General features: G+C 34.6%; 2 protein-coding genes across 2 annotated transcripts; both read right to left on the bottom strand.

Moving 5' to 3' along the window:
• Positions 1-49: 49 nt before the first annotated feature.
• LOC146137170 (SMAD family member 4-like) lies at positions 50-11246 on the bottom strand. Its single transcript, XM_083393316.1, has 12 exons — positions 10553-11246; positions 9465-9633; positions 8679-8883; positions 8202-8336; positions 7347-7517; positions 6607-6732; positions 6038-6154; positions 5487-5553; positions 5085-5253; positions 3353-3491; positions 2033-2186; positions 50-1370 (listed from the first exon to the last, which is right to left on the bottom strand). Exons 1-12 carry the CDS (start codon positions 10615-10617, stop codon positions 1304-1306), a joined length of 1584 nt encoding a protein of 527 aa, XP_083249442.1. The 5' UTR covers positions 10618-11246; the 3' UTR covers positions 50-1303.
• Positions 11247-11808: 562 nt separating this feature from the next.
• On the bottom strand, positions 11809-16918 carry LOC146137171 (chromatin modification-related protein MEAF6-like). Its single transcript, XM_083393957.1, has 7 exons — positions 16798-16918; positions 16149-16261; positions 15279-15406; positions 14742-14847; positions 14057-14173; positions 13453-13492; positions 11809-12652 (listed from the first exon to the last, which is right to left on the bottom strand). Exons 1-7 carry the CDS (start codon positions 16864-16866, stop codon positions 12641-12643), a joined length of 585 nt encoding a protein of 194 aa, XP_083250083.1. The 5' UTR covers positions 16867-16918; the 3' UTR covers positions 11809-12640.
• Positions 16919-17829: the final 911 nt, after the last annotated feature.

Here is a 17829-nt window from a genome sequence, read left to right on the forward strand (position 1 = left end):
TTTGCTCAAAGAGCAGAATCTTTCATCCACAATCACAGTATCGTAGCGAAGTTGTAGTTTATTTGTGTTCTCGAGAAACATCGGCAAACAATGTACTACAATGACGTAACAATGGCAAATATGAAACAATGCGGGTATATTCACACCGGTTGAAACTCGCAATAATAATGACGTCATACTTAAATCACTGGATCCCGAGGTTTGTCAAGAGACAGACCGGTCCGATATATCGGTTTACAGATATCGGCCGATATTCTGCTCCTACCGATATATCGGTATCGTTAAATTTGGCCCGATATAGTGTGATGAAAATATGGTATAGGTTATCCTAAAAACACACAATTTATTTGTTTGTTGATGTCATTTTTTTAAGATACGACGCCTTTATCTTCCAATTATTTCCTAATTTCGGCAACGAGTACATATTTATAATTTAAAAAATAATGGATCTTTTTCAATGTTTGGCAAAATAATACAGGTTTTAAATTTTAGACTGAATGTAACACTAATATTATCCAACCATATATTTGATAAATTGGCAAAATGGGTTAGTTTATGAAAATACATTTATATACGGGTTGAAATATTTACAGAATGAAGAAAAAAAAACGATTTCATGCAACAACAGGCAGTGTACTACGATGCGTTAATACTGCGACAAGAAATATGAAGTAACCACATATTTGGGTTTGCTAGTATTAAAGAAAAATAATCCTAGAATATTGATTGATTGGCAAAAGCCTGGTTCTGAAGGTATTTCTCTTGTTCAATGCTGGAGCGAAAAACATAAGACATCGATTTAGTGCAAACGATAGAAAAAACAATTATAATTGACCAAACACATTATTGGAATCCACATTTAAACTGATTATAACAAAAGTAGTTCATTGTTGAAAAATAAAACACAATTAATTAAAAATCGAGCACACTCTGGTAAGTTTGGACGGGGCATAAAATTATTTTGCAGAAACATTAATGAGAAAAAAAATATTTCGGGTGATTTCAAATGTGGCTGACGGTTCATCCATTTCCCGCTGAAGGAATGTTTATGTTGAAAACCAGGTAAATAAAGTAATTTTAATGATATTTTACAACAAAAAAGGGTTAAATGTTAACATTTTATTTTCGTGAATCTTAGGTTTGAAATCTTGGGTCAATAATAATCGCACCTCGGTGTATGTGTAATAATAAACGATTGAAAATCGACACTTTTCCTATTTGAGTGTCGGTGTCATAGTTTGTAGGGGGGTAACACCCCTCAGCCATATAATAGGTACCATATGTGGGTTATGTGTGGGTGTAGTTAGTCGTGTGAATGCGGTTCACCGATGGGCATCGTGTGCAGAACCTCGTCAAGCAATTGAAGAGCTCTGCGCAAAATAAATAAGGATTCAAACAAGAATAGTTGAGGACAACAGCTTGCATCAAAATAAAAATTTAGTTCTTGTTTCCACCACAAAAGAATGAAAGCCCATACAGACGTAGGTAGCATTTGGAACTTTTCAAATAAATCTTTATTTATTTTAAACATGGACCATAATACGCTACGTCCGACCAATATGCTCCAAAGTTTTGTAGAATTCGCGTTTTTGGTAAAACTTTCCAACGAGATGGTTAGCAACGGACTCTGGTCAACCTGTTGCTTAGCAACTGACCCCGCATAATAATATATCCCTAGCAACCAGCGGTCTATCTATAAACGCTTAGCGATAATGTCCTAACAACAGGTCACATATCAACGTACCCATAGCAACAGTGCACACGTAGCAACCGTTCACCTAGCAACGTAAATATAAAAAACGTTGTACTTAGCAACAGCACATACATTGTGACGATTATCTTGGCGACGCTGGCCTAGCAACGGCGCGTGGCCTAGCAACTGCGTGTGGCCTAGCAACAGCGTGTCGCCTAGCAACAGCGTGTCGCCTAGCAACAGCGTGTCGCCTAGCAACAGCGTGTCGCCTAGCAACAGCGTGTGGCCTAGCAACAGCGTGTGGCCTAGCAACAGCGTGTGGCCTAGCGACGTGCTCACCTGTGCAGTTGTATCTCTATCCAGCAAGGAGTTTGTTTGATGTCCTGCCTCGGGTAATCTGGGCCCCATCCCTTCACAAAACTCATCCTGAGAATACAGAGTCTTCTGAGGTCGTCGACTCCTATCCCTGCTGCTGCCGATAACCCGGGCAGACCTGTGGGGGTAAGATGGGTAAGATGAGGGTAAGATGGGACAACTAGGGCCCACAACAAGCAGCTAGCAAAAACTTGGTATTTTTAACTTTATTTGAACTGACGAAGTATTCGTTAAGCAAAGGTTTAAGCAAATAGAAATGTCATTCTCAAGCAATAAAGTTTATTAAATCAACTTAAGATTCTCAGTTGATTGAAGCCCCCGGTTGCTTATTTAATACAACACACACTGTTAAAACCGAGTACAGCTCCGGTCAAAAATAAAACCAATTTGCCGATTCTGGCGAGTCCTGTGTTCAGCTCAGAGTCTTCAGCTTGTATTTCACCCACATACGTAACTAAACTAGGTGGATATTTAGCAATTTACTTATATAGGTGTCATATAACTCATTCACCAACAATACATGGTTGGGACGATTCTACAATATGTTATTCCACTTTTACAATTTGCAGTTTGCCGCGTTATCAGTTTAGCAGGGCCTACCCACGGCGCTGTGGTGAGGTTCGAACTCACGACCTCGGACAAACGATGACCTTGATTAAACGACTAATTTCTGTTGTTCTATTGGGCTGCGAGGGAATAATTAACACAGCAGCACAGTTAGGAGGAAGGTAGTTACCTATAGCAGGGTTTAACAAACTTTTTTGGACCAAGGACCACTATTTGTGAATCTGTTTTTTCGCGGACCGCAATACAAAGCAAAAAAAAACACAAAAAAATGACAGCATCAATTGGACGGATGCGATTGCTGCTTTCTGCATAAATCATCAATTCTGGGAGTTATTTATGAAATAGAAACTACTAAGCCAAGAAATCTGTATTTATATTATTACGTCTTTAATGAGAAATACGAGAATTTTACGTAACCAAATTTTGACTAGAACGAAGGCGCAACAAGTAAGATTTACGATACTGGAAAGCAAAAGCTTTCGAAATCATTGTGCTGTGAACTGCGGCAATTATCTTAGAAAGAGTACGTACTGTACAACGTATATGTGTGACTTTTTAATTCCTTGTCATATCGCCACGACCAACTTTTTAATTTCTTGTCATATCGCCACGACCACCTGTGCAGTCGTCGCGGACCACAGTTTGGGAAACCCTGCCCAATAGCACAGTTATGAACAAGTTAGTTACCTATAGCACAGTTATGAAAAAGTTAGTTACCTATAGCAGGTGCTATTCCCCCCACAGCCCCAGGCCCCGGTATGTTGCCTGATACTGCGGCTGCCTGTGCGTTGGCTGCTGCTGATGCTGTGTTGGCTTGTTGCTGCATTTGACGATGGCACTGGCGCAAGTCGAACACCTGAATGACAATATAGTTGATTATATTGGACAGCTGCCCATACCCAGCACTAGGTGGTATAGGTCAGTGCTTCTTAAAATGTTTTAGCTTAGTTCACCCCTAGCATCTATCTCCAGATTTCATTCACCCTTGCCTCATGATATGATAAAACTATCTTGCCTATATATAACAGCGCAAAATGACTTAGATTGTTTCGATTTTTGTTAAGATCAGCTCAAGCTAAGTTTTACCATTTCAAATCTACGATTTCTTGTGTTCAGAAATATAAAGCAACAAAAGCACAAAACAAAGAATTTTTAATTAAATATCACTGAGACAACTTGAAAATAGTGAAGTTGGTTTTCGGTCGCGCGGATTTAATTGGTTGAAATTGGCGCTAAACTGTAAAATCAGGAGGCTTTTCGCAAAACATTTGGTCCCCCTGTTGCTAGCCTGTTATCCAATTATATAAAATATGGATAAAAAATATTTCAAACGGTGGATGAATTTTATCATTTATCTATAAGTTAGAAAAATTTAAATTAAATAGGGCCGTTATACCTTAAATGATATGAAAACAAGCAATGGCACTCAAAAAGACTTTGTGCTCAACAAAGTAAACAAAATTAGATTTAACAGAACATTCGCAAACTTTTCTTGACAGTTTTAATGTTAAAGTTGGCAAAAACAGAGTTTGTACAGCGCTGTAGGAGTGGTGTACAACCAAAACGATACCATGAGAATCATAGCAAAAAAATTAAATATTAACTTACAGCTCACCTCCCCCCTACAAATTGCTTGGAGCCCCCCTAGAAACCCTTTTTAAACCAGAAATTTAGCATCTTTCATGGCTGAAGTATTTTTTGGAAGCAAATACAACCTCTCACCTAAAAGTCTTGTTAAAAGTATTAGCAACTAACTCGAAATGCGAAAAAGAGGACATTTGGATTTTTTTTTCACCCTGGGGCGAACCATTCACCTCTTTAAGAAACACTGGTATAGGTAGTTAGGAATGTTGGAAAACTTGGTATGTCCCAGTGTAAGTCACTTTGAAATGCCATAAGTTGTTAAGTCGTTTCATCAATATTAAATAAATAGATTATAGAAACCAGTAGGAGTGGAGGTAGGGTGATTGTCAGCTACATGATCGCTGTAAATACTTAATATTAGGGCAGTGCCGATACTTTAAGTATATATTAGAAGGCAGTTTTAAAGAGGCTGTTTTTTGGATAGAGCAAGGCGATTTATTTTTAATCGGATATAATCAAATCGGGAAAAACTGGGAACTGTTTCTTTCAATAAAACACAAATTTTCTGCAAATTTTTTTGCCTAAACTTAACATTTTTTAACGTGTTTACTTGTTTTTGCCCTAATAAAAATCTGAATTAATTCTTACACCTGATTATTTACTTGTAAAAGGTGCTACGTCAGTCAAGAAGACAATTTACAAAATAAAAATCAAAAATGTCGGCAAAGAAATATATCTTGTGATAGACGCTACTATTTCTCACCTTGATGTATGCGTTGGGGTACATCTTGTGATAAACGCTACTACTTCTCACCTTGATGTATGCGTTGGGGTACATCTTGTGATAAACGCTACTACTTCTCACCTTGATGTATGCGTTGGGGTATATCTTGTGCACCGCGTCACCGGGGGATCTCCCCGCTTCCCTGTCGAGGTAGTAGCTTTGCACGAAGACCGCGTGATCACTCAGGCACTTCACCCACACGTCACCTTCACCGTGGCACACAAGCTGGACTCCCTTGCCAATGTGGAGTCTGGGAAGTGGGATCAGTTAGTGTTGAAAATGATTACTTTTTTAGGAAAACTTCACAGCAAATAGAAAAATTTTCGTACACACTCAGCATTTATTTTTCTTTTCAAGGAGTTTTTAGCATGGTTTAATATTTATGTATTGGGATATTTTTTGGATATTTTCCTGCAAGTATAAGCAATAAAGAAGAAACACAAAATAAGAATCATCTGAGTGACATTGAATATATTTTATTACCTTGCTTTTTCCGATGCTTCAGTCCGATGAACATTTGAAAGTTGGCCCAAACAAAATCTGTTTCCACCTGCAACAAAATAAGTTGCTGGTTGTGTATATTTAACATTGCTCAATAAAAGAGACTGATAAAGTCAGTAAAAATAGATACAAGTCATACATATTGCATTTAAATGAATATATATTAAGAGACCGGAAGAGTATCAGTTAAATAAGATATATATCCCATACAGAAAGAATATCAAAACCCATACAGAAGTTGGTAGCAATTTAAACCTTTCAAAAAAATCTTTGTTCAATTTCAAGAGTTCCTCACCATGTTAAAAATAAATAAAGATATCAGAAATTCGTAATAGGAATATCAAAGCTCATACAGAAGTAGGTATCATTTTGAACGTTTCGAATAAATCTTTAATCATTTCATTTTTAACAAAAAAAATATCAGAAATTGAAATTTGTTTTTTATTGATATTAATTTCAAAACTTCTAGGTCTACATTTTGATTGGGAGTATTTCTTCAACCAATACCAAACACACTCACACTCAAAACCTACCTGAGGGGTCAACATAACCATCAACTGTGACAGCTGGGCATGAGGACGGCACTTTGAATGTTTCGCCGACTTGAACGTCCATCTCGTAAGCTGTAATCGAACACCAGAACTCGGGACCTGCAAATAACAGAAACACACAATTATATTCCTTTAAAAAATGTCTGATCCTGGTTTTACTTGGGTTTTTAAACTTTGAGTTTTCCTGTTTACAATAAAAAGAGAGTGTGGTTGTCCGAAAATATCATATCAGAGCCGATATACAACCAAGTGATAGTAACAGTGCTTGTCTGATATCAGTGCTGATCCGAAATAAATATAGGAATTTAGCCTCAATTTGCGCTCAGATGCAGAAATTTTATCTTATCAAAAATAAGATAAAATTTATTATAGGGAAAATATTAAAAATTACTGTATAACTATAAATTTTGTGTGTTTTGAAATGTTTGTCATGCAAGGGCCTACATAATTTTACAGAAAAAACTAAAAAAAAAACTGCATAAAACAATACAAAATGCAATAAGCTTATTAGCAAAATATGTTAACAGTTTAAGACGGTTGGAAGCATATACCTGGGTGGTTTGACACCGGTAGGTAAGAAACGTCAGTCACCGAGGGGTAATAAGGGGCAGCAAGGGGGTTGTTCATGTCGGGGGTGTACTGGGCCGTGCTCCCTGCCTGCCAAGACATCTGCTGGTCTGAAACAAATCAGGTGAGCTTAAAAACAATGCATTCAATGCTGAAACGAACAATTTAACATATGATTGCAATTTTTCTTTTGCCTTGTTTTTTTTTTGCCTTGATTTTCATTTCTTATTCATTTTTTAAAATATAAACAAACATTACCTGTGAGCAGTTTAGTTCTGAAAATGAGCCTAAAGCAGTACAACCAAGTTGTTGGGGCAGAACAACCAAGTTGTTGGGGTTGACTTTACTGGTAGGTTTTTGCAAAATAATATTGACTCCAGCTTTAGCCTGGAGACACAAACCACGTTTTTAGGGCTCTGGCTCAGTAGGTACTTTTTTTAAAGTCGCATCAACACAGGTAGAATTAAGTTATATTTGCCAAAACTAGCAATTTAAAATTCATTTGAGATAGAGCAAATAAAAATTTCATAGCTTAAGTTCTCAAAATCTAAAAATGGCTCTGGCTCCATCTAACTATAGAAATAATAGCTCCAGCTCTGGAACTGCGGGCTTCCCAGTATTGATGCTGGCACTTTTAAACTTTTTCACAGAGAGTTTTAGAACCATTGCTAAGGAAACTTTTGGAAGCAAGGTTTGCAAAATTTAACCTGGTTGTTCAACTTACTTCTCTGACTGTATTGTATGAGCTGTTGTGCAGCGCTACCCAGCGAGTGGTTGGAGTTTGCGTTTGCGCTTCCACTACTGCTCGAAGGGGGGTGAAAAGATCCACTTTGCTGTGGAAAGTGGAGGCCACTGCTGCTTCCCACCTCCGACATCCCATTCGATGCACTGGGACCTGCGTGTAAAGAAATTGGTAAAACACTTCACAATTACAACACAACAAACTGGCTCTCTTTATAATTTCAATAGTCTCAGTAACATTTTGGTCCTAAAATTATTGTGACAGTTAAGCTAAGATTAAAGCCGGTTAAAAATAACTCCGACTGAATGTTCATTTCGTCGAGCCCCGAGGCTGCCTCAGACTCTATACAACCTGTATTCCACACATTAAAAAAAAAGGTGGATATGCAGCAATCCACTCATCGGGATGTCATATAATTTATCCACCCACAATCTGTGGTTGGAAAATATTCAACCATTTGCTATTGTTTTACAAATTACAGATGTAGCATATCCGTTCCGAACTTGATACTGCACATGTGCATGTTGGACTCGGGACTTAGGTAGTTTGTATTCCTACTCAAGTTCCGAGTCCGACTCTGTCAAGAGCCTTGAGTTGGACTCCGCAGCCCTGATTTGAAGTTGTTCAAACAGTGTAATATATAGACTACTTGGAAGCCTCTAATGTATTTTTTTTACATTTATTATACATATAAGCGAATTATCAAACAGGCCTGAAATTGGGTAAATTTAAAGTCTCATTTGTTTTTTGTCTATTAGAGAAATTAGTAGTAGAAAATAACACTAATAACACATTGCCAAAATGTTAAAAACATTAGAAAAATATAAATACTTTTACCAGGTTTGGGGCCATCTACGGCGGGGTGTTGAACCGTTTGTGCCGAAACCTGCCCGATCCCGTCCTTGGGTTGACCCATCCAACCGCCTGGAACCTCACCGGGGAAGTCGGTGTTTACAAGCGGAGCTGCAGCAGCTGTGTAGGAAAATATGTGTGTTGAAGAACTGCGGGAACTAGCCTTTGGCTTTCAAACGACCATTGCATCAGATTTAACAATTTACTCAATAAAGTTAGATCATCAAGTTGGTATACTGGGTTGAAATACGACCTTCTTATACAGAGATTCACATTATATGAAATATACACATACAAATAAACTTAAATATCTAGTTACCGTAAAATAATGCCAGTCTTTGTCAAAGTTGCGACGCACACACACAGTAATACACCCACACAGCAGCTCAATTAAATCATTTAAAAAGGACAATTTTTTACTAATTTGTGTTAGCTGTTTGTGTCAATAAATATAGTTCATACCTGTGTGTTGTAGTGTGAGTCCAGAAAGGTCGATTCCAGGCGACACAACTCGGTCGTAATGATAAGGATTGATGCACACAGCGTCACACTTCAAGTCGAACGCATATTTGCAGATCTTTAAATGCTTCAGTTCGTTCTTGTGAAGATCAGGCCAACGCCACAGACGAGCGTATATCACATGCGGAAAGCCCTTTCGTCCAGCAACCTAACAAACATAAATATATTTAAAGCACTGGTTATCAAACTGTGTGCAACAACACACTAGGGTTATTTAAAGATTTTTAAATGTACCATGAAACTTTTTGTCGCTAAATAACCTGTGCACAGAAGGATTTTTGTGTTAACAACTAAAAGAAAACAACATTTATTCATTAAAGTGCATAGTAAGAGTATCAAAACCATTAAGAAGTCTCTTTTATCATCTTTAATTTATTTTCATCAGTAACTTTCAAAATGTTACCTACTTTTCTATAGGTTATATTATTCTTACTAAAACCCCCAATTATTATGCTCCAAAGTTCATTTAAAAGGTATTTTAACAATTTAACAGTAATAGCTAGTATATTTATTATGTCTTTAGAAGTACAATACAGTTCATCAAAACAAAAAACAATACCCTTATGAGAAATAAGATAACATTTAAAACCTTCTTTGTAACCAAAAACAAAAGTTTCAAATAATTACACAAAAGATGTTTTAAATTCTATAAATACTTTTAGTTTCTTAATTTGCAAAATTTTAGTTAAACTTTATTGCTTTTAAACACAGACTCCTGTGAAGTCGGACCTGTAATCTGCCGTCCAATGTTCTTTGTATGGTGACACACTTCGAAGGGTGAGCTCCACTCGTTGTGATCGCCGTGATCAAACTATCAAGCTCATCCTTCTTTTCTTTTAACTTTTTCACCAAACTTTCAATCGCTCGCTTGGCAAACGTTTCACTTTCACCACCCTGCCTGGAGAAGTCATGGAATAAATATGTTAGTTTTAGTTGTTACTAGGGATGTTCAAAGTAGAATCCCAAGGTATTCTAGAATAATAGGTTTCGAATCTAGAATAACGAATCCAGAATAGCGAATCCTAGTATATTTTTATTAAATTATTTAACCTCGATTTTGTTTGGGGAAGGGATTAATCCTAATCTACCCTACAGGGCCCACAATCACAGCAATAAATCGCCCAAACAATTTGCTAACATGTGTACATAATAATAAAAAAAAATCTCAAAGTTACTATTGACATTAAGAATACTTAGCAATTACACTGTGCATAACGGCTTAACCTTGCTGAATATTGGCCTAAAGTTGACCTTAAGTAGCCCTAGAGCGCATTTTGTGGATGGCCAGCATGTTTTACAATGTAATGTTACTTTTGCAACTTTAGGGCAATTGCGAACTTCACACCAGACATTACACGTTGGTCGCTCGCCGAATAACGCTTGATTGACACTTAATTATTAGACGAACGTTATCGCGAGAATGTTTACTAACCAGATGTGCAATAAAAATAACTACAATTTTATAATAGTGAAAACGATATGGGGACTGGCCTAATATCATACCACAGCGTTAAAACAATTATTAAGGCACTACACAATTTTTGGGTTAGGGTGCCGGTGGTTCAAGTATTATTATATTTATTATTTATTAATTTGGCTTAACCCACCCAAACACTAACCAGCACCCTAACCCAAATAATGTTTGTTGTGGTAGGATTTCAGACCAGCGCCAAATTATCTTTTTTCATAAAAAAAATCAAATTTTTCATGCAAATAAATTATCTGCCTAACTGCGAATGGTAAAAAACAAAGGATTCTGGCTCATATCAATTGATATTTAGGTTTCTTAATAGCAAAAAGAAAGCTTGAAATGCTACCTGTGGCACATAAGACTGTGAACGATGCTTAAACACGCATCATTTGACGTTGTTGTGTTCTGCATCTTGAAATAATTTAAGGAATCCTGTTACAGTTACATTATTATTATTATTATTTTGAAATGCAACAAATCTTAAAATGTTTAGAAACAAATAGGGAAGTTTTTGAATAGCGGGTTAAACCATAAAAATACAATTTTTAAATACCATTTAAATGAAAAATAGTATCATTATGAACTGTTTTTACAATTATAAAACTATTGATCAAACGAAATGCAATCCTGAGAAAAACATGCAACTTGGTGACCGTATGCATGGATGTAATAGTAGTAAAACACACTAAGCAACCAACTCACGGCACGCTCTTAGATTTTTGCCTGTAGAAACACAAAAGAATTACAGCCCCTTTCTTTGGTCCTGTTTACAATGTTTTTGCTTAAATTACAAGCATGTGGTTTCTGTGCAAATTGGCAATCTGAAAATTAAGTTATCGTTCTCAGAAGCTTCTATTTCAAAGAGCACACATTTTACGTTGGTTTTTGAATTATTTTTTAAACAAACTATAACACACTACACGTTTGTCATGTTGAACATTTGTAGTTTTCCACAACTAACTTTAAATTTACATAAAAAAAACTGTTTTGTAAAAAAATAAACTTTGTCAGCAACTTTATATGAAAAAATATAAAGATAAAAAACTATTTTTAAGTTGTTTTTTAAAACAAAGCATAAACGCCTTCATTTGTCTCCACGCTAAATGTCGACCTCACTTCTTGGTAAATTTGTTAATATATTTGCCGCCATTTTATGTCACAATATTAGTGGTTAAATTTACTTTTTTCAGAATAAAATAAATTACTCTTTACGATAAATTTTTTTTTATATTAGTGAGCTAAGCAACCGAAAAAATGCATTATTTTTAATTGAACCTAATTTGAAATAGAGATTATTATATATCACGCTAATATAATCAGAGATTTAAGATGACCGATGCTTTGCATTTTTTCGAGTCCCAGATAGATAAAATGTACGTTGTTCCAATAGCTTCAATTTTGTAGTTTTCAAATTTCCGACACCAAATGCCGTCTTAAAAATGGTCGGACAAGTATAGTCAAAGCTTAGTTTTTTTTTTTTTTTTTTACTTTACAGCTCCGATACTCCATACTTTGAACAAAAGTTTCGCGAAATGACACTAATTACCATGCTCACACAAGCAAAATTCTTACAGTTAAAATGCTTTAAGTTATTAAAATCAGCTCGATAAAGTCAATGTGTCAAGCTCGCGCAATTTGTTGTGTGCCAAATGCGAAACGCCTCTTCGGTTGCAGTTTAGCCAATTCGACCAAATAAAACTCAAAATTTCTTGTGCTTCGCGCGACCAACAATACCCTTCACTATTTTCCTGTTTTCTCAGTGATATTTAATTGCAAAATGTCGAAATATTTTCATAGGGGGGCACAAGGCATGAGAAAATTACCAAATGGGGGCGCGGCTGAAAAAAGGTTAAGAACCACTGCTTTAAGGTATTTGTTTAAGGTCATTAGGCCAAATATTTATAAAAAATAAGGGGGTATTTCCCTTCAGTTGTAAAGCTTCTATTTTTTGATAAATTAATCTTTGTAGGTAGAATCGTTAAGATAAATCGCAAAACAACCTATGTTAATGTGGTATCAGATATCGGATACCGATTATTATCACTTGGCATCAGGTGTCGGCTCCGATTTTATATTTTTTTTGACATCTTTTAATAACATGATGGATCTGGGAACTAATAAAAACAATTCATCCTAACAGTTTTACACTTTACTTAGGACAATGCGAAAAAATTACACAATACAAAAATAGAATGCGAGTTATAAAATGCACAAATACGGTTTATCTTGTCCACAAATGGATCAAGTAGTTTGTCACAAAACAACATTTAGTGTTTCTAACAGATCAGTGGACTACAAAAAACATTGTAAACAGCACAACATTAATTGCAATTGAATATTTTGCAACATTGGATGCAAACACTCCACCGTATTCCTGAATGTCTTTGAACTCCACTAATACAATCGTATTGTGGAAAACCTTGAGCATAACATTTCAACTTCCACCCTTTAACAGAAATATTAAATTGAAATTCAAAGTGGAATTGCCAGTGTATTGTTGCATTAATTGAAAACTTCTTTAACAGGGATAAATCAACGGGCGAAAGTATTTTCTATTTATTTTTTTGAAGAACGCATGGAAATGTTTAAAGATGACGTCACAAAGTTAGGTCACAAAGGGGCGTTTAAAAAAGTAGCCTTCGGAAACCTGATGTTATTGTTCAATGTAGTGCACTAATATGCAATAGGAACTTTAAAGAGATAACTAGAGATCGATTGATAATCACTTTTTTAGAACGATACCTAATGCCGATTTTTTAACACCTGGAAAATGTTTAAAACTTGAACTAAGATATTAACTTTGGCCAAATTTTTCTTTATCAAAAATGGATAAGTTGTTTGTGTAGAAGATAAATTATATTATATTTTCGAACTAAAATTTCGGCCAAAGTACCGGACTACATTTGCTGATACCGCGGTAGAAGCCAAATGTCGGCCAATTGTATCGTTAAACCGATATTTTGGTTTATCTCTAGAGGTAACGGGATGATCTTGTTATAATAGGAAATACTTCGCAATCAGAAACATTTTGTTACCTGTGTTATAAGTAAAAATATTTTTTAACTGATTCGGCTTACTTGGCCTCTTGGATAAACTAAGTACATATTTGCCATCAGATTATTGCAATGTTGTGTTTTATTAAATTACTGTATTAGTGTTGTGGCAATAAAAGTTGAGGTCACATTAAGTGTATCTTTACTTTATTACAATGTTTTATACTTGTAATTTTAACTTAAATGTACTTACTGATCGTATTTTCTTGCCATACTTGCTTACATTTTTACTCCTGCAAAATATTGAGTTTAATATGAAATTGAGGTAAATTAGAAAAACGAAAAACAGTTACGATTTAATCTTTGGAGCAAAACAGATTTAGGTTAAAACATAATAGTCAGGATCCTCAACATTAAATCATTTATCTTGTTGATTGTAACGAGCATGAAGTGATAAGTGCGAAAACGTTTTACCTCCGCATATTTTTAAACTTTAATGATGTTTTTTTTTTTAAATAATGTTGATATACAAGCTTTCATACTTTACAAAATAATAATAAGCTTCCATTTATAACTTGTAAAATTGTTCTTCTGGCAAAATTTTATTAGAGTATCGGTGTTTCAACAACCTATACTGGCAATTTCTATGATTGCAATATAGGTGAAAAAATATATATCAGACAAACAGCAAAAGAAAAAAACAATAGACCACGTTCCATTTTAATTAAAAATAAATGAAAGTTATGTAAATATTGGTCTGTAAACCAAGTGACCAGTGATAGATTCACATCATTAGAAATGTATAATTAATAGTATGCTTTAATTTCAGCATTAACAGTAAACTCTTGGTTAATCACCCGGACATCTGCTTGCTTTTCCTTTTTTTCTCCTTAGAAACACTTCCGGGGTTCGACAAACTGTTGCCGCTACTTCTACGACTCACCGGGGTGTGGGGGGTTTTCGGGGTCTCAGAGCTACATTTGGGGCAAAGAAGTAAGTTTACAATGTGTTCTTTAAAGGAGATTACAATTAAGGATCTTTTGGAAGACTTATTATATTAAGAAATGTGGCTTGGTACTTCAACCAATATTATATGTTTAATATTTTAATAATTATAAAATTTACCTCAGGACTTAGGTAGAATTGTTATTTAATATTTATTTAACAATTTAGTAATTATCAATATAACCACAGACCTAAAGTAATTTAAGTTCCAAAAGAACGCTTTTTATTTTTAAATAAAGTTGTAATATTCACCATACGATTAACCAGAACTAAAACAGGTAAAATTAACTCAATGTTCAACAAAAGACCCTTGGAAGAAATTACCAGCCAGCTTTTAGTGATTTTAAACACAATTAATTACTGATCACAAAGACAGTTTAATTTCGAAATTAAAACTTTAAAATTTTTTACTACAACCCCATTAGGTTACACAATCACAGACTCAAATAAAACATTTCAAATGTAAATTTAAGAGCAATCTTCAAGCTATAATGCAGTGGCTTCATGCTTACAAAGCAACATAGAAATGGAACAAACCGTGACGAGCTCTCGGTTCCGTTGCTACTTTCGTCGTCGTTGTCATCCTCTTTCTTTCCATCGTTCGCAGCTTGACTTTCGTTCCTCTCATCCGCCTCATCTTGGTCTTAAATATTTCAAAATATTGATGTTAACAATTTGTCGTAGAAAACATAATAAGGTTTTTAAAACAAATTTTGCTAAATTGTATTTTTTTAAATATTTATTTTGTCAAAAAAAGTAAAATTGTTACAAACAAAAAAAGGGACAAGATTTTTCCAAAAAAATATAAAAAAAACATTGTTTTTAAGAAATTAAAAATTTTATTAGTTTTTAGCACTACAACAGGAAAATAATATAAAACCTAGTCTTAACTAAAGTGATAACTTTTAGCAAGCTTCTGCAAAATATGGATGTAAAGTTTTAGCTTCTGTAGACCTAAACTGTTAGATTACTCAATATAAATTATGTCATGACAGAATACGTATCAGTTGTAAGACTGCCACATAATTGCCAATAAATCATTACAATACTAATAAAAATCAAGTAAATAATTACTTGTTGACTTTCTAATGGAGTCCATCAGGCCACTAACAGCTGACATTGATGTAATCGATGATTTGCTGAACAAGCGTTCTGCTTCTTTGAACTTTCGGTTGCGGCGATCACCTTTGCTGTTTGTGTTTCTAAAATTTTGTAAACAGAGTCAAAAAGTGTATGATTTTTGGAAAATATTGGTTAGAGTTTGTAGTGAGACATAGTAAGAATATTAAAGCCCATATAGAAATAGGTATCATTTTAACGTTTTGAATATAGTTTTTATTCATTTGAAAATATTGAACTGTAGAGTCTAGACAGAGTCACTTAACTCAGTTTTTATTGCTCGTTTGGCTCGCATAGTAAAAGTATAATCAAACGCGAATCGCAGAAAATGATCGCTTTGGTCATTCGTCACACCTCAGTGGACACCAATGATTTGCATATAACCTACATATTATTAGACAGGCAAGTAGGAATGCTGAGAGCATCAAAGCCGAATACATTGGAATTTCCCAAACATTTAACCACAGTTTAATTATACCTCAGCTCATGCAGTCAACTGCACTCTCAGCCAAACATTTTAAGGAAAGTTGCTGTGTGTTAACATTGAAGCGCTTATCCCCAAAAGTTAATCAAAAGTGTAAAACTTTAGCCACGCTACCATTTTTTAGTAGTTAATTCATTTTTTGCAACAAATAGCAAGCTTTATCTAATTAAATATCAAAAAGTCTTGCAAATTTAAACTGCATAAATACCCTCCCCCCGTCACGTAAAATTCAAACTTTTCCAATATGGTAGCTATGTTTTGTGTGTTTGCACTATCTTGGATTGCACAAACGTTTTCTCATTTTATATATTTCAATATTAAGTTGTCCGAATGCCACTCACTTGTTTGTGATGTATCTGTCCCATCCTCGAATGATATTCCCATAAAGTTGCGTGTCCTCCAAATAACTTCCTTCAAACGCATAAATCTGACGTTCCAGTGTTGCCAACGTTTCCTGAAATTCATCAATATTGAAAAAAATATTCATTACCTCCAATGAGCATAATGGGTGAAGGTTTTAGTTATAGAACATAGTAGAGATATCAAAGCCCATACACAATAAGTAAAGTAACATTTTGTAAGTTTTTAATACAGAGTGGGCCAAAAGTAGGCTTATAGTTTAGTAGGGTTTGGGTCTAAAAGTAAATGTATGGTTTTTGGGTTCTTTTCATACACCTTGTTCTTTACAAGAAAAATCCATTGGTGTCAGGTCAGGTGAGAATTTAATGCTACCTCGTCTTCCAAGCAAACGTTTTGGAATAACTATAAGCCTACTTTTGGCCCACCCTGTATATATCCTTATTTATTTTTAACATTAAATGACTAAAAAGTTATTCAAAACTTGTTACCTACTTCAATATGGGATTTGACTTCCTATTATGCATTCATAACCTGAATTTCATTTAGAATATATACTTATAGTAAGATTGATAAAAGTGAATCTTATTTTTATGCTGAAGTATAAAACAAATGAAATGTTACAACACCCACCGAAATTTCCTCCTTTCTTTTAACTAATTCACTTAATTCTGCACGCGTGTCGAGGTTTTTGTGAGACATCACACACACAATTAAAACAAAAACACAAAAACTTTTGTTTACAATAATTTTAAACGCTTATTGTCAAACCAAATTAGGTTTGCATTTGGTAAATATAAGTTCGCATTTGTTGATAAAAACATTGAAAACCAGTTACCATAAACTATATGTATTAAACTATTTTGAATTATGAAAATTGTAAATTATTAAGCGATTTGCAATTAAAAAAATCTAGAATTCAACTTATTAAACAAAACATTTCTGTTATGTTAATCATAATATTTAAAGAAAAATCGTAAAACAATTTTACGAAAATAAATATGTGGTATTCGGTGTCACATTTTTATTAATAATAACAGCATCCGGTTATAAGTATTCTATCATGATTCTATGACGTAAATTTTCGGCGGTTTTTAAAAGTATACTAGGTAAAACATTTTTAACGTAATGTCAGTTAATTACTGTTTTATACATCTCAGAAAGCCTATAGATTTTCCCGAAGTTTAAATTGTAAAACGAATCATGTAATATTTTATTTTCCGCATGATGACGCTAGTAACCCGTTTTAGTGGAAAAATACGCTTTAACTGAATGTAAGGGCGTTGGTTTAATTGACTCAAACACATTAAAAAAAACTAAGCCTCCTTTAAAACTAGGTTTTAAGCTTGACATGTCAAGAAACCTTGACAAAGTGAAATATGACGCTTCAGGCATCTCGGTAACAACCTTGGCCCACCAAGGAAAACACTAATGGACTTGCAGCTTTGTTATTGTTGTTTTAAAGTGGGTTAAAGTCATCGACTGGTTTCAAGGCAGAACTAAGTACTGTTGTGCGCCAATATTGATGTTTAACCATAGACGAGTCTCTTCTATTTCGACAAAATTTCAACTATTTCGATCAAATTTTGTTGCGTGTTCAGTAATACTCACTTGTCGTTGGTTATTACGAACCTCGTAACACTTGAGAACCTCAAAGCAACAGAA

The sequence above is a fragment of the Ascidiella aspersa genome, chromosome 7 (assembly GCF_963924565.1).
Source record: "Ascidiella aspersa chromosome 7, kaAscAspe10.2, whole genome shotgun sequence".
Lineage (NCBI taxonomy): Eukaryota > Metazoa > Chordata > Ascidiacea > Phlebobranchia > Ascidiidae > Ascidiella > Ascidiella aspersa.

Bases quoted from the DNA above. Each gene is read 5' to 3' on its own strand.
- LOC146137171 (XM_083393957.1), bottom strand. From the start codon at position 16,866: ATGTCTCACAAAAACCTCGACACGCGTGCAGAATTAAGTGAATTAGTT. The intron at 14,848-15,278 runs GTAATTATTTAC...GAAATATTTAAG, and splicing joins CTCCATTAGAAAGTCAACAA to ACCAAGATGAGGCGGATGAG. The intron at 14,174-14,741 runs GTTTGTTCCATT...CCCCAAATGTAG, and splicing joins GGAACCGAGAGCTCGTCACG to CTCTGAGACCCCGAAAACCC.
- LOC146137170 (XM_083393316.1), bottom strand. From the start codon at position 10,617: ATGCAGAACACAACAACGTCAAATGATGCGTGTTTAAGCATCGTTCAC. The intron at 5,554-6,037 runs GTAGGTTTTGAG...ATTTTGTTGCAG, and splicing joins TGGTTATGTTGACCCCTCAG to GTGGAAACAGATTTTGTTTG. The intron at 3,492-5,084 runs GTGAGAAGTAGT...ATTGTCATTCAG, and splicing joins ACCCCAACGCATACATCAAG to GTGTTCGACTTGCGCCAGTG.